This window comes from Sander vitreus, chromosome 8, assembly GCF_031162955.1.
Source record: "Sander vitreus isolate 19-12246 chromosome 8, sanVit1, whole genome shotgun sequence".
Lineage (NCBI taxonomy): Eukaryota > Metazoa > Chordata > Actinopteri > Perciformes > Percidae > Sander > Sander vitreus.
Genome location: NC_135862.1, coordinates 15,171,649 through 15,186,877, shown reverse-complemented (window position 1 = coordinate 15,186,877; position 15,229 = coordinate 15,171,649). Strand labels below are relative to the sequence as shown.

Here is a 15,229-nt window from a genome sequence, read left to right as displayed (position 1 = left end):
TGTGCTAGTGTAAGCTGATCGTGTAAATTCCTTCCACGCCTTAGTTTGACACACCTACTTAGCAGGCTGATTCATCTTGTGTTCATTAACTGAAGCCGTGCTGCACTGATCACACTTACACTTAAGACAAGGTCACCTGTGTTGTAGTTACCTCAAGCAAGAAAAATGTGTTTTTCAAGGTTGTTGAGGAGCCAGATGTTGAGGACCCTCTCGCTCTTCCTCATGGGTACGTTCCTTTCTTTTGTCCTTTGGGAAGCTGGCTTGAACAGGCAGTCATCGTCTGATCTCATAATACCGCAGCAGTTCTCTATTGATCTGCCTGGCTGCTTGGCTATCATCAGTGGAGACGTCGAGGGCAAGCAAGGCGAATTAGAAGTTCTTCTGGCATCCAGGAAAATACAGCATCGTTTATCTGAGGACTTCTACCTTAATGTGACAAAGGACTGTCCATCTTACATTAAAAACAGAGGTTTCATTACAGCGCCTCTGAGTCAAGAGGAGAAGGATTTTCCCATTGCCTATTCCATGGTGATCCATGAGAAGATTGAGATGTTTGAGCGACTTCTACGAGCTGTTTACACTCCTCAGAACATCTACTGTGTGCATGTGGACCAGAAATCATCTAAAGAATTTCTGAAGGCTGTGGAGGCAATTGTTTCCTGCTTTTCTAATGTGTTTGTAGCCAGTAAATTAGAAAGAATAGTATATGCCTCATGGTTCCGAGTGCAGGCAGATCTGAACTGCATGAAAGATCTGCTGAACTCACCTGTCCAGTGGAGATACCTGCTTAACACCTGCGGGACAGACTTCCCCATCAAAACCAATGGAGAGATGGTTCAGGCACTGAAGGCCCTGCATGGGAGAAACAGCATGGAGTCTGAGGCCACCAATGACTACAAGAAAAGCCGTTGGCAGTATCATTTCAATGTAACTAACACTGTCATCAAGACAAATGTGAGGAAAAGTCCCCCACCTATTAGCAGCCCAATGTTCACAGGAAATGCTTACTTTGTGGTCACAAGAGCCTTTGTGAAACATGTGATGCAGGACAGAGAGGTTCAGCAACTTCTGAAGTGGGAGAGGGACACATACAGCCCTGATGAGCACTTGTGGGCCACTCTACAAAGGATGCCCTCTGTTCCTGGATCAATGCCTGCCAACATCAAGTATGATATGTCAGACATGCAAGCCCTCGCTCGTGTGGTGAAGTGGAGCTATTTAGCAGGAGATATGAAATATGGAGCCCCGTACTATCCTTGCACTGGCACTTACAGAAGAGCAGTTTGTGTGTACGGAGTTGGTGACATCCCATGGCTCCTGAAACAACAACAACTCTTTGCAAATAAGTTTGATCCTGAGGTTGATGATATTGCTATTAGATGTTTGGAGTCAGTTTTGCATTTCAAAGCTTTAAGTCCATGAGCCACTGTTAACAGATCAACATTCCATCATTTTGTAAAGCTTGCAATCATTTGAAACATAAAATATAATGTATTAAGGCAACAGTTCGTAGTTAGAACAGGTAAATATTGTCAGGGATTTTCTATTGAAATGTCTTAATATTTATATATCTTTTACTTTATATTATCCATTTTAAAATGGAATGTAAAAAATATTCTGTTAATGTCAGTATATTATGCTCTTATGTAATTTCTTATTTTCTGTGCATTTTTAGATTATTAAGATGCTGATGGATGGATCTTGCTGTCATTTCTTTCTAGAATATTCTTTTTATTTATATTTCAATGAAATCTGTATTTGTGGTGCCATCTAGTGGATTCTAGGTGAAAGAGACGTACATTACAACAACAAAAAACTACATTACCTATAGCAATTTGAATTATTTGAACTTTGTAGAACATACTATACACTTTAAGTGCTGCTGTATATATATATATATATATGTATATATATATATATATATATATATATATATATATATATATATATATATATATATATATATATATATACTATATATATATATATATATATATATATATATATAGTTACCACTGCAAAACTGGTACTAAATGGAATAAAAAAAATACAAAACAATGATGTGCGTCCATGACTTTACTTGGAGGAAATGTTACATTAAGACCTACATCTTTGCTTTAGATTGTTGCTTTCACAAATGTTCTCCCTCTACAAGTCAGAGGGCACATTCAAGTGAGGGGCAAAAAAGACAACTTTATTTTTCCCCAGGCAGGACTTTGATAGAAACTAAGCGGTGAACAGTGAAAAAGGTGCTGTCAAAACTTGTTCTATAAAATGCAACTCGATGGGTCAGAGAACCTAAAATGCAGTTTAAAATCAGAGCAACCATAAAAATATATTAATTTCTCTCCATAGTCACCTTTTGAATATAAATATATATTTAAATGTAATAAAGCAGAACATGCATCAACCATTTGTAACAGAGTGCCTTAATGTGTAGATACACCAATAACTAGGAAACACCATTAACTAGGAAACCCCAACAAGCTAAGTTTGACATGATATATCGGCAGTACATAAAAAAAGAAAAGTTTAAAAACATTTCAGACAGCATGTGGAAAAACGCTGAAGATCAAGCTGTGAAAAGTTCCACGATGTAACAGGCAGCATAGTTTCAAAAAGGCACTTTCTTGAGCTAAGTCTTCAATCACGTTGTCCAGAACATAAACATAAGAGTGGCTGTTCGAAACATTCTCCTCCTCCACATCTTGCAGTGCGAGCAGGGTCACTCTGGAACAGCAGCAGTTGCGATCTCCAGTTTGCCGTGCATGTCCTGGTCGATTCTGCAAACAAATTCAACCGTCAGACATCTATGTGACTAGGATGGGATGTCATCTAACCACGCAGACAATAACAGGCTAGTACACTTCCCGTAAACACACTTTTTACTTACCAGACTTGTTTTCAGCATACAACTGAATGCCTAATATTACCTATGCTCTTTCTACTGAAAGCACTTTAACTATCTGGGCAATACAAACCACTATTATCAGTTATATTATTAGGTTACAAGGTTCTTACTTCCCTTGACACCTTGCAAGACAAATGCACTAATGTGAACTTGTAATATGTACTGCATAAGACCAAAATCTATGTTAGGACGCAGACGGCTTTTATTATCTGCAGCACACGCTGCAAATAGTCGAAGATGTCGTGCAATAAGAAAATGCATATGCATACAGGTTATGCAATCTTCGCAAACCTGTGAACAATGTTACAACCCATAGCCATGTGATGAGTGCAACCTCTGTGCATAAAATGTGCAATTTTTGTTGACACTGTCAGAAAGAACTCCATGGCAATGTGTGATGTTTCACTGCATCCGTCTTGCAAGTTTGCCAATCAACTTAAGAACTAACGCCCCTAATGACAGAAGAGGAACTAAAAGAGTCTCTTCTACAACCCCACAATTATGACTTTTCTAATGTTCTAACATGCCATGATATATCTGCAAATTAATAACCTCACACCTACTACTTATTAGTATGGAGCAGAACATGTCTGTGTGCACGAGAAAGGCTGACCAAGGTTTGTGGCAATTCCTAAACATCAGCAGTGAGCGGGTATGCAGTGAGTCATGCAGAGCTGTGAGAGTGGACAAGCCGAGTGAGGACGAGTTACTGAGGGGACCATGTGAGGACATGGTTACAGTGCAACCACAAAACCACAGTGACTAAGACAAGCTAATTCCTTGTAGTTCCACACCATTGAGTTGTACAAAAATGAACAAACTTACCCAACATCAACCATATCAAATTCTAAACCTGTTTTTAAAAAGACATGCAAGTAAGAGCTACCTGATGCCCCAACTTTAATATCAGAAAGCAGCAACACAATCATTTACCTCAAAACTATTCTAACTTGTTCTTGACATAAATCAATAATTCAGCATCACAGTGGAGACAGTACTTTGGGTATAAAATGGGCTACAAAAGGTATATGGTACGTTTGAAACCACATACAGATAGCTGATATTATTTTGAGGCAATAGAGAACAAATTTAACAAGAATCAACTTTGAAATGAACTTCACAGAATTGGCTCAGAAATGGGTTTTAGTTGGTTAAACAATCACCAAGCCACCTATTTTTGGAAATCAAACTGGCTTCTCAGCCTGCTTTTAAGGGAACGTCCTAAATCTACTGAGAGGTAAATGTGGGACATTTGAGGGAGGGGTGTGGGGGGTGGGGAGGGGGGTGGGGGGTAGTTGTTGATTTTGGCCAGAAGGTAACTGCAAATCATCCAACTACAAACACGCGGGACAGAATGAGGTGTATTGGTGCATTTCTGAAAGCCAACAGATCATTTCGTTATTAGTTTTGTGAAATGCAAAAGAATTGCTGAGGCTGACCCTGGGTGAAAGTGCATATACCTTTTACGGCTTTTCCTATTTTTTTCGTCGTCAAACCTTAAGAGGGGGCAGGGAAATGGAGTTAAGGAAAGGAGAATTACACAGCCAACAGCAACCAGACATCCAAAAGAGCAAAAACATTTGATAAAATGAGATGTATTTGCGCTGAAGTCTTTTCAAATGCCAGGTGGATACAAGACCTGCCTCAGGTTAAGCCCAAACAAGGACAAATACTGCATGAGCAATCTCTCAACATGAGCTCAATAGTTATGTATATCAACAAAGGTTAACATGAGGATATGACCAATGCATTCTTTAATAGCCGTTTCTAAGACAAAATGATCTAGATGCGATTTTCAGTAACACTTGTTGAAATGTTAAAAGAACTCGTATAGTGCGAGGCTATACTAGGCTCTTAATGTATATTCTAAAAAATAAAATGTTTAGATATTTATAGTTTGCATTTGAATCGTTTCTCCATCAGAATACATATAGTGTAAGCAGGGTGGGAAATTTACTTTTTTGCCCAAAAAAGTAAAAAGATGCTCAATTTTACCAGCCACTTATATTTTTTACCAGCCACTTTCCCCAGAATTCAAATTATAGAGCATATTTTGAATTGCTTCAATACATCATTTTTTATTATTAATACATATTTTATTAATATAGGCAAATAAAAAGTGATGTGAAAAAAAGCCTGCGAGACCATGGTAAAATTGTGTTTGGTCATATTTTACAGTAATTGTAGGCCTACATGTTTAATGAACAAAAAAATATTGACTCATCTCTCAGTGACAGCATTAAACAGTTCCTCCAGGATGTGTGGTGTGGGTGTGTGTGGGTGTGTGGGGGTGTGTGGGTGTAACTGAGCAGCAGAGAGCCGACAGGATTAAAACAGCAGCAGCTTTCAGCGACTGAAAAATCGTTACAGTGTACATTGATGTTTAATACAGGTTGGCAGGACGATCTGAAAAACCTAAATCCTGCTCGGGAATATTAGGGCTTTGAACGAAGAAGAATTGTGCAAAATTTCAACTGAGTCAGACTCATAACTACTGACATCTTGTCTACACTGGCCACACAGGAAAAGCAGAATGATGCTGTAGCACCACCTACAGATGAAATGTAACCAAAGTTTGCAGGATCAGTCAGAGCTGATACTGCGTATGCACAAAACATTACTCGAATACCTACTAGAATTTGGGAACCAATTAAAGCCAAAACATCAAGGCACATCAAAGAGTAACTTTTTTTTAAAACTGTTTTAAATTATAATTTGTACCAAGTTTGGTGGGTATTGGATGAAATTTGTAGAAAGGAAGAAATGGAAGGTGACCTCTACTCATGTAGTCATGGTTTATTTATTGACTAATTCAAGTAAGCAGCCATGCATTGCTCCACGGCACAGCTGTTAAATCTGCAATCACCAGGTCCACTTCGCTACCTTTAACCGAGAACCACTCTGAGATGTAAACGTATAACATGTGAATGCTTACTCAAGCGTTAGACTTGACCCCGAACACCTTTTCATCACTCAAGTATAAAAATCAGAAGGGAAAGAATCACGGATTTTCTGACATGGCCTCGGATTTATATTTATTAGCTTGCAGACACCTAAATATTTTGTCTTTTAACAGGACCTTTGTCTTGTTTTAAACAGATCTGATGTGTTTGAGTGGACAATACTTACTGTTTGATACAATCTGGTATGGACACATACTCCATTGGGACCAGTTCTGCAAGGTCTGTCAAACTGAACACATACTTGATTTTCTGACTAAATTTGGAGCTGTGAAAAAAAAAAAAAAAGCAGGAAATGTCAGAATCTACAGGTTACCGGAGAAGATTTTCAGTTCATCATTCTAGCAGCCTAAACATTACAACACATTACCTTATAAACGGTTTTGTGATTGCCAGCAGGGTGCGAATAAACCAAGAGGGATGGACAATTATCAAAGACTTCAAGTTCTTCCTTAACCTGTCAAAATGAGAGAACCCGTCAACAATTGAATCACATATCGCACATGATGCAGCTGTTCTTACGACTGGCCTGGTGCCTCTGCATTTGTTGTAAGAACTACTACTTTTTGAGTGTAGTGGCCACTCAGACTCACCTCCTATCAATCTGCTGATAACACTTTCTGAGCCAGCCGACAGTTGGCATCTTTTTCCGAGAGGTCGCCCCATTCAAATACACAATCATATAGTTCTCAGCAACCAAAAGCTCCAGCGTGCCAATGACGTACCTGCAGGACACAGGAAAATTCCATCAGCGCTGGTTCTGAAATGAAATGTTCACTCACAAGGCCAGACAAAATCAAATAAACACTCACTTGAATAAATTGTCCATGATGTATCTGTAATTTGGTTGATTGCTCTCCGGCATGAAGCACACAGCAAACACAATTATGGCATTCAAACCATCTCCATAGTAACCTGCAGTGAAAAATCAAACATGAAAATTTGATTGATGACTATTTTCATTGTTTCATTTTTTTTCCCATACTATGAATAAACACAGACTGATCAACTTCTTTCAAACACAAATGCAATATAGCGTGTTCATCAAGGAACAGAGACATACTTAAAATGATGCATTTATGTGTGTACACGTGCCACTGACCTCCGTGGCTGATAACCTTCTTGTACGGCTCGATGGCCTTCATGTCCACTCTGTGTTCCTGGTCTCCGAAACGAAACACCCTCCAGCGTCGACCCTCCTCCCTCTCCTCCGAGGAGGAGTACTCCTGGACCGACTCCACGCCCTTCTGCAGGAGTTCTGTGGTTTTCGGCTTGGGGAGATCGTCTAAAGGAGAGGAGGTATTTTAAAGCCACAGCTTGGATGCTTCAGCCACAATGAATGTGAGGGCTGTCTGATGAAATGTTTAGATCACTCAATAATTCATGATTGAACTTCTCAATCACATGCATTTTAATCAACGTTACATTGCATTTTTTTTGCTTTTATCTTTTGTATTTGGACGGCATGCTTTCTCTCTGAATCAACACCAACAATCACATCTCAACTTCCCTTTCGCTTGATCTCAGCATTTACAAATACCTGATACAGTTTCCTGGAGGAAACCCTGCTAATGTTCCCTGCATGGGAAATAAATGTGTCCAACAAACACTGCTGAAAGGATAGCTGCATGATGTGCACAATGTGTAATTCTGAGCATCATGTAGACATCAAATGTTAAAATGATCGTGTAGGTCAAGCATGCAACAAGCGGAATCAAAAATGAGTGAATAGTGCAACCAAATCACATCAACACACTTTTCTGAGGATCTGTCTGCGAGCGTCCCATTTCCGCAATATACCGAATTAAACAGAAAGCTCTCCGTTTCTTCTTTAGAGCACTGTGTGATCCATATGTACAGATTTAGCATGGACATGACTGGTAAGGTGTTTATGAAATAATCTACCAAATGAATCATTTAAACCCCCATTATTTAAGCTCTAAGTGGTAAAATGCCAAAGCAAGCATGTCCAATTAAAAAGGCCACATATGTATATGCTATAAATGGATTCATCGATTGATGTGTGATATCTTGTAAAATATAACACACTGAATGACTATTAACTAAACCGCACCTTAGCAAATGTTAAAATGGCTAATATCCAATAACTGTGATCAGACAGAGCGTGTTTTAGCAGCCTGGGGCGACTTTTTGTAAGAGTGTTTTCAAAGAGAGTAAAGTGTTGCGACATGCAAAGGCTCTCTGTCTGATCGCGGCCTTACTGTGCAGATTAAACCACTTCTTAACCAACAGGTTGCTACTGATTGTTTCCTCAAACGTAGGAACATTTCAAGGAAAGGAAAATGACATGCATAATAAAAACATTAACTGAAAATGAAGAGTACGAAAAAACAAACAAAACCTCCCCATGATTTGTTTAAACAACTGAAGACAGAACATCATTTGGACAATAGGAGTTGATTGACTCATGGCTGGCAGAACAAAATGGGGGCTGTCCAAGAGACCTTACCACATGGAAGATAGAAACCTGTTGCTGGCCTGCAGCCTGTTTCCAGGCTGAGAATGGAAACAATTCTTCCAAGTGAAAAAGAGGAAGGCAGCAGTGTGGAAACACAGAAACAACAAAGCACATTTTAACTACACTTAAGGCTATTAGCTGCCTGCCCAAACCTGTACAATCAAGAAAGGGGGAAAAAAAAGACAATGGATCCAAGAACCAGGAAATAAAAGACTGAGGTCTGGTAACACATCTGCTTGTGTTACAAGCCAAGAAGGGTAAATCTTTTCATAAATAAATTACACAACCGTGGACTTTAACTAGGTCCAATTTGAAAACATCTTTGTACCTCCCACCTCATCAAGTCAATCTATACTTTATTTTTTGAACTTTCAGTATTAATAAAACAAACTGCAACAAACAGGGTTAAAAGATACTAAGTACTGAAACTGTTATCATTGTCATTGCATGATATAACGTTCTTACCTTCCCATTCAAACTCATTACTGTTGTCTGAAGGTGTGTCTAAGTCATCGAGGTCCAGCTCTGTACTATCATCCAGCTCATCAGAGAGAAGAGAACCTTCACTGTGGTCCAGTGTAAGACTGATGTCTGGAGCTGCAAGCTTCTTCTTTGCCTTCTTGCCATGGTTCATTGCATAGCCTAGGGTAGATGCCAGATCATCAGTGGTTATACGGTTTGTAAAAACTATTAAAAGTGTAGGTCCTGGGTTTTCAAATCTATTATAATACAATACTCAGTAAGTTCTGCCAAAGCTAATATGAGGCTTCTTTTTAGCCAGAGTTACAAAAATCAAGTGGTATCTTCCTATGTTACAGTCTTTTACTACAAAATTTTTTGCATGAAATATAATAAACTAGAATGATTACAGCGTCCAATAACTCTCTCAACGTACATACGGTCACGTGAGTTTTAAAACAGACTTAAAAAAAATGTGAACATGTTCTTTAATATTGCAAAGCAACGCATGTTATTCTTTTTTCATTACCGGGGTCCATCTCTTCCGAGGTTCCAAAAAGATCATCTTCAAGCTCCTCTTCCTCCGGTAGGGGCCTAACAACCAAACAGCAGGTGATCATGCCTTCAGCAGACTTATTTGCATGTGACTTTCAACACACAAACATGTGAAACAAAACTGTGTTATGAGGGATCAACAATACCGTGGAAAGTCCTCATCCTGCCACTCTTCCTTAAGTTCAACTCCTTCCATTCTCAGGCGAGCTTCTGTTGTGGCGACTGACTCTTGGCGCTCCAGGCTGGGAATGAAAACACAAAAAAGGTTATGCCATCTTTTATGTTTAATGCTATCCAATTGTTAACAGGCCCTCTTGTACTGCAGATGTATTAAAATCAAGAGCAGGGCCAGCAGAGATTATCCGCAACAACCAAAACCCAAACACATAACTAGTTGTCTGACAACGGCTTCTTGTGACTTGAACAATCCTCAAAGGATTATGGGGGAAACGTAGACCAGGAGTGAAAGGCAATATTTTTCTTGGATTAATACGTCAGCAACTAAAACAAAGTTAGCTGATATGGATAGGGACAGTGATGGAATGCTGTAGCATAATACACTTGACTAAAGCTGCACATGATTATACAATCTGCAAACAAGGGTGAGAATATGTATGTTCTGAATAGGATAGGCTATGTTGAGAAAATACAACACGTTACTGGAAAAGGTTGATGTGATTTTGAAGAAGTCAACGGAGCAAAACAAAAGAATAAAATATAATTCCTAAAACTGTCTAAATATATGATTTATATAAGTTCTACTGATGTGTAATGTTCATACTGGTGGGCCAACAGCAGCCTCTACTGACCGTCTCAATGAACCTTTACATGTTTGTAGATCAACATTTGAAATCTGTTGTAACAATTCTTTTTGGCTTCTAATATTCCAAGAGCTACTTAATGTAAACAGAGTCAGTACTTTAATCTCAATATATGTATTCATTTGTCTACAGAAGTATTGACAGAAGTATTAGTCTAAGAAGATCAGTTTCAGTCATTAGTAAGAGATTGTGTGCCATTTATTGTCAATTTGTTCATATGAATTGCTTAATAACTTCACTGACCAATTTTTTTCACTAACACCCAAAATCAATACAGCTAAACTTACTCCTCAGTTTGCATCACCTAAGATTTTTATTTTTATATGCCAAGTATTATGTTCTTCAGTGATGATGTGGGCGTATTCCCTTTTTCAACTAACCAAATACTTTGATTTGATATGTTGTACCAGCTATTGGCTGCTTTGTGTTGCTGTGCTAATCAATACATCATTCACAGTCCTGCATGTTGAACTCTTCCTCAAGAGTTTCAGCTTGCAACTGGCCACGTAATCAGATCACTGGCTACTTGAAAGCTTACAACCTTGTGTTAAGGTCTTAGTTTATAAACCATAAGGCCACTCACTAATGCTGATCATGGTACTGTATCTGTATCTTTGCTGTACAGAGCTCCCCTTGATGCATTAATCACATACACAACTGCATTTGTGCTCCCAGATACAAAAACATTCTGGGCATTCTTGGTACTCAACATTTCAAAAAAGTTTAGACCCTAGCTGTTTGCTCACGTACGTAAAGTGCTAATCCCCACATTACATTTGAAATCCAACTGAGAGAGGTAGAAGTGCCACAGCCAATTTGGTTTCCTGAAACCAAGACCAAGCTGCGTGTAAGTGGAATCGGTCACATTAGGGAGTCAAATGGAAAAATGAATGACAGTTATATAATAATAATAATAATAATAATAATAATAATAGAGTACTTAGTTGTGAGTTTAATTAAGCAGCAGATCAGACTGGAAGTTTTGACCAAAATGTTAAATAAGAAGTTATTTTTCATGCTCATGATTTCATCAATCTTGACAGGAATATTATTTGATGCTCACATCATTGCAGTGTCTACCCATATAAACGCTTCATATGTCCCATCTTTATGACGAAAATGGTGGGGAACCATGCTTTATTTGAATTTAGTTACCTTATGGAAGAAAGCCTTAAATTTGCCTGGCATGGTCCTGTTTACAACAGTCTCTAAGCTAATTTGTCTCTGTCAGTTAAAGATCCGAGGGGTCCATTTTAAATTTCTAATTCTTTTGTCAATAAAACTGCTGGTTATTCTATGTGAAGATTAAAAAGGCAGAAGCACAATACATAACAGTACACCTTATCCTTTTAAACACAGATCAACACAGTGCGCATTTCCAGACGATTAATAAGTTTGCCGAAGATCAGCTAAATTATGCTCTGTGCATGTAATGTTGCTCAGCTGTCCACTGATGTTGCTTACTATAACCTACAGAGGTTTGAGGCAGACAGTTACACCTGTACAATATCATGCGGACCAAAAAAATAGCCATTTTCCCAAAGCTTATAGTTTTGGTTTAGATTGTGCCAGAGATAGGGCTGGGACGATTCGTCGACACAAATAATTTGCGTCGACGCGTCACTAAATAACATAAATAAATAAAACTTGAGTGCAAATTAATTAATGTAATGCGGAACTAATGTAATGCAGAACTACTGTAAGATACGCAGGTTCTAGGGACACCTAATCTGTAACACCGCCTTAGCTCTGAAGCTAGCCGAGCTCTCTGCCTACATGCAGTTTTTTGTCAGGTCGACAGTCCAGTGAATGAGTCAGAGATAGCAGCACAAAAGGACGAGTATGGCGAGTAGTGGCGACCCACAAGAGTTAGAGGACCCGCCGGCCTCTTTAAGATCGCAAGTTTGGGAAAACTGACTGCAGCCTGGAGCCTCCCGTGTCATGCCCTCTCGTCTCATGCCCTCCCGGCCTCAAAAACTTCGGTCTTCGGGTCAGTTACAGTAGTACATGTGAGAGAGTGGTGGATAAGACGAGGACTGTGTGTCGACGTTGTTCAGCAGTTGCTGGGTATGTGAGTGGAAATACATCTAACATGCTACCGCATATCCAACGCCATCACCCAGATTGCCAATCACTGGAACAAGACAAAAAAAACTGTCCAATTTCTCCTCCCTACAGTGCTTAACCAGCCTTTAGATACAAATAATTAAAGTTAAATTAAAGGGAGAAGAGCGAGGATGTTAAACAAGAGCTTATTCATTATTTTGACACAAATGTGTCCAAAAAGTTACACAAGTTGGACTACAGTTACAAAATGCAACATGTGTCATGCGCGGAGTCTCCTCCTCTCGCACACATCACACCGGGACTGCTGGGCTGTAGGCCCTATGGTGTAGCTTAAGTGCAACATGGAGCTTGAGGATGTAAAGAAAAAAAGAAAAACAGGTTAAAAACATTTGGTGACATATCCCGGGTGTTAAGAGGCCCGCCGCGGAATCAGCATTAGCTATGAATGTACTCTGTTGAGGGCGAGGTAAAGAAAAAGAGAAGGTAGCCTACTTTTCGAACAAGTGGCGCATTGACAAAACGTACAGAGAAAGACCATGCAAAACATTTCAGATCGTCCTGCCAACCTGTATTAAACATCAATGTACGCTGTAACAATTTTTCAGTCGCTGAAAGCTGCTGCTGTTTTAATCCTGTCGGCTCTCTGCTGCTTAGTTCCACACCCACCCACACCCACACCCACACACACGGTGGATGCAGGAAAAAACAAAGATGAGACGTACACGATGACCTAAATTGAGGGCAGCTACGGTCGTTATTGTAAGTGCAATGCTAAGTTAAAGTCCAATAAGTACTTGATCAAACCGTATGAATGTGTGTCCCAGGCCAGGTTAGGAAATTAACTAACAATGTAAAGATCAACAAGCCACTGACAGAAATGTTCAAATTTGATTCATTCAATAAATTATCATTTTTTGTCTTAAATCCACCAGCCATTTTCATATTCTACCAACATTTGCAGCATCCTGAGCCTTTTTGGAAAGGTTTCTAGGAAAACTCAGCCCAGAGCAATTTGATTCTCCCCAAAATAAGTTTCCTTTTTATTTTTTAAAGAACTATACAAAAAAGCAACTTTCACTGTCTCTCGCAACTTCATTTCAACAAAAATACAAAAGACATCGCAACTTTTATCGCAATTTTTTACAAAAGCTCCCGCAAAATCAGGCATTTTGGGCCGCAACAATCATGTAAACATGTAGGCCTACAATTACTGTAGAATATGACCAAACACAATTTTACCATGGTCTCGCAGGCTTTTTTTCACTTTTTATTTGCCTATATTAATAAAATATGTATTAATAATTTAAAAAAAATATAATGTATTGAAGCAATTCAAAATATGCTAGTGCACTTTCTTTTATAAATTTGAATTCCGGAAAAAGTGGCTGGTAAAAAATATAAGTGGCTGGTAAAATTGAGCATCCACCAGCCACAGTGGCTGGTGGGCAGCCATCTGGCTCAGGTGCTGGAGTCTGGGAGAACAGCATCCTTACAATGGAGAGTTGAAACCAAACTAGCTTCTATTTTTTATGTTGCCAAACTTGCCAACATGTAGGCCAAGCATAAAAATGTAACGTTACATATACAGACCTTCCAATGGGTCCAGGTGGCGAGCGTGGCTGGGGAAGGCTCACTGGGGTCGAGCTTCTTGCTCCCGGCTGTTTCTGTTCATTGTCTGGAGTTTTCCTTTCCTGTGGCGTACCTCTTGTTTTGGTTAGACTCTCTTGAAGTGCCTCTTCGCCATTTTCGACTGTTGAAGCTGTGCTATTTTCTAATTCGTCTAAGTCCTCCTCGTCACCTTCTCCCGACACTCCAGAAGATGAGGGACTAGACGTCTGTCTGTGACCCAGCTCTTCATGAGTCCTCCTGGGTGTGACAAAATCTGGGCTGCTATTGTTCAAATTCATATCACTTACACCCTTCAGCACCGCTTCACTCTCAATCACATCCGATGCCATGAGTTTCTCCTCTCGCCCTAGTATTAGAGCGGATCAGAGGGAAAGAGTCCGACAATGAAACGTTAAAACACAGGTTTGCCAGTTAACCAGTCAGAGAGCTGGACCTCACTTAGCTAGCGTTACACAATTTATTTCAAAGTTTGTGGCTAGCGTGCTAGCCCTCGTCCGCTACACAGCTAGCCAAGAGGACTGTTGTTGTTGACAGCTAGCTAGCTGTGCGAATTATCAGCAATCGTATTAACCAAATAGTGTTAAATGTCGCACAGTGTGCACAGATCAGAACGTTTCTAAATGCGTCACAGTGGGTCAAGGTCCTACGTATTAATTTCCTCCCTTCCTTCAAGGTAACTTTTTCTACTTTCCTTGCCTTCCTTCCTCCAAGTCAGAATGTTCCCTTGCGGACGTAACGTCAGTCACGCTAGTTTATGAGCTAACGTTACAGTTAGCTAGCTAAGTAGCACCAGCAAAAGACAAGCGAATGTTGTCCACAATCCATACAATCAAGCTAGTTCTCAACTAGCTACGACATAACGTTAGGACAACCGTTCCATTGATCCATGTAACGTATAAAGTCAGTATCCGCTGATTTAACTAGCCGGGTCCACCGAAATCAATCTCCGTAACGTAACAGTAGAAGACGGTTCGGTTGTTTGCTAACAACACTAGCTATCGTATCCGGAACATTTTTTTTTTTTTTTAAATCTTTATTGAAAAATATATTCAAATACTGGTATACAACATTTCAGACACGTAGCCTATAATGATCCAGAGAAACAAAAATATGACTGATATTAGTTCTAATTAAAAAAAACTTCAAATAAAAAAACTTCAAAAAAAAAACAACGATTAGTTTTACACTAGTTAGTTTTATACAGTCTATGGTTTTACACAATATATAATGTGTCATTCGAGTCCAAAACGTAAGTAAATGTATGTGGTAAAAATAATAATAATAATAATAATAATAATTATTATTATTATTATTATTATTATTATTATATATATATATATATATATAT

The 15,229-nt window shown here is 39.1% G+C and overlaps 2 protein-coding genes across 4 annotated transcripts; one reads left to right on the top strand and one right to left on the bottom strand.

Moving 5' to 3' along the window:
- The first annotated feature begins 81 nt into the window (after nucleotides 1–81).
- On the top strand, nucleotides 82–1,880 carry gcnt3 (glucosaminyl (N-acetyl) transferase 3, mucin type). The gene has a single exon (XM_078257002.1). It carries the CDS (start codon nucleotides 166–168, stop codon nucleotides 1,420–1,422), a length of 1,257 nt encoding a protein of 418 aa, XP_078113128.1. The 5' UTR covers nucleotides 82–165; the 3' UTR covers nucleotides 1,423–1,880.
- Nucleotides 1,881–2,061: 181 nt separating this feature from the next.
- bnip2 (BCL2 interacting protein 2) lies at nucleotides 2,062–14,907 on the bottom strand. 3 transcript variants are annotated; one of them, XM_078256999.1, is made up of 11 exons: nucleotides 13,843–14,906; nucleotides 9,511–9,606; nucleotides 9,339–9,403; nucleotides 8,816–8,992; nucleotides 6,974–7,156; nucleotides 6,684–6,786; nucleotides 6,465–6,596; nucleotides 6,242–6,328; nucleotides 6,041–6,139; nucleotides 4,372–4,407; nucleotides 2,062–2,783 (listed from the first exon to the last, which is right to left on the bottom strand). In XM_078256999.1, the coding sequence occupies exons 1-11, from the start codon at nucleotides 14,208–14,210 to the stop codon at nucleotides 2,726–2,728; spliced, it is 1,404 nt and encodes a 467-aa protein (XP_078113125.1). In that variant the 5' UTR covers nucleotides 14,211–14,906; the 3' UTR covers nucleotides 2,062–2,725. The 3 variants fall into 3 exon arrangements, with proteins under 3 accessions (XP_078113125.1, XP_078113126.1, XP_078113124.1); XM_078257000.1 differs by lacking the exon at nucleotides 4,372–4,407 and having other exon boundaries at nucleotides 13,843–14,904; XM_078256998.1 differs by lacking the exon at nucleotides 2,062–2,783 and having other exon boundaries at nucleotides 2,883–4,407; nucleotides 13,843–14,907.
- Nucleotides 14,908–15,229: the final 322 nt, after the last annotated feature.

Excerpts from the sequence above, each read along its gene's own strand:
- gcnt3 (XM_078257002.1), top strand. The coding sequence starts at position 166 with ATGTGTTTTTCAAGGTTGTTGAGGAGCCAGATGTTGAGGACCCTCTCG.
- bnip2 (XM_078256998.1), bottom strand. The coding sequence starts at position 14,210 with ATGGCATCGGATGTGATTGAGAGTGAAGCGGTGCTGAAGGGTGTAAGT. Across the intron at positions 8,993-9,338 it reads CTCGGAAGAGATGGACCCCG|GCTATGCAATGAACCATGGC; the intron begins GTAATGAAAAAA and ends CATCTACCCTAG. Across the intron at positions 4,408-6,040 it reads ATACCAGATTGTATCAAACA|GTTTGACGACGAAAAAAATA; the intron begins GTAAGTATTGTC and ends CCCCCTCTTAAG.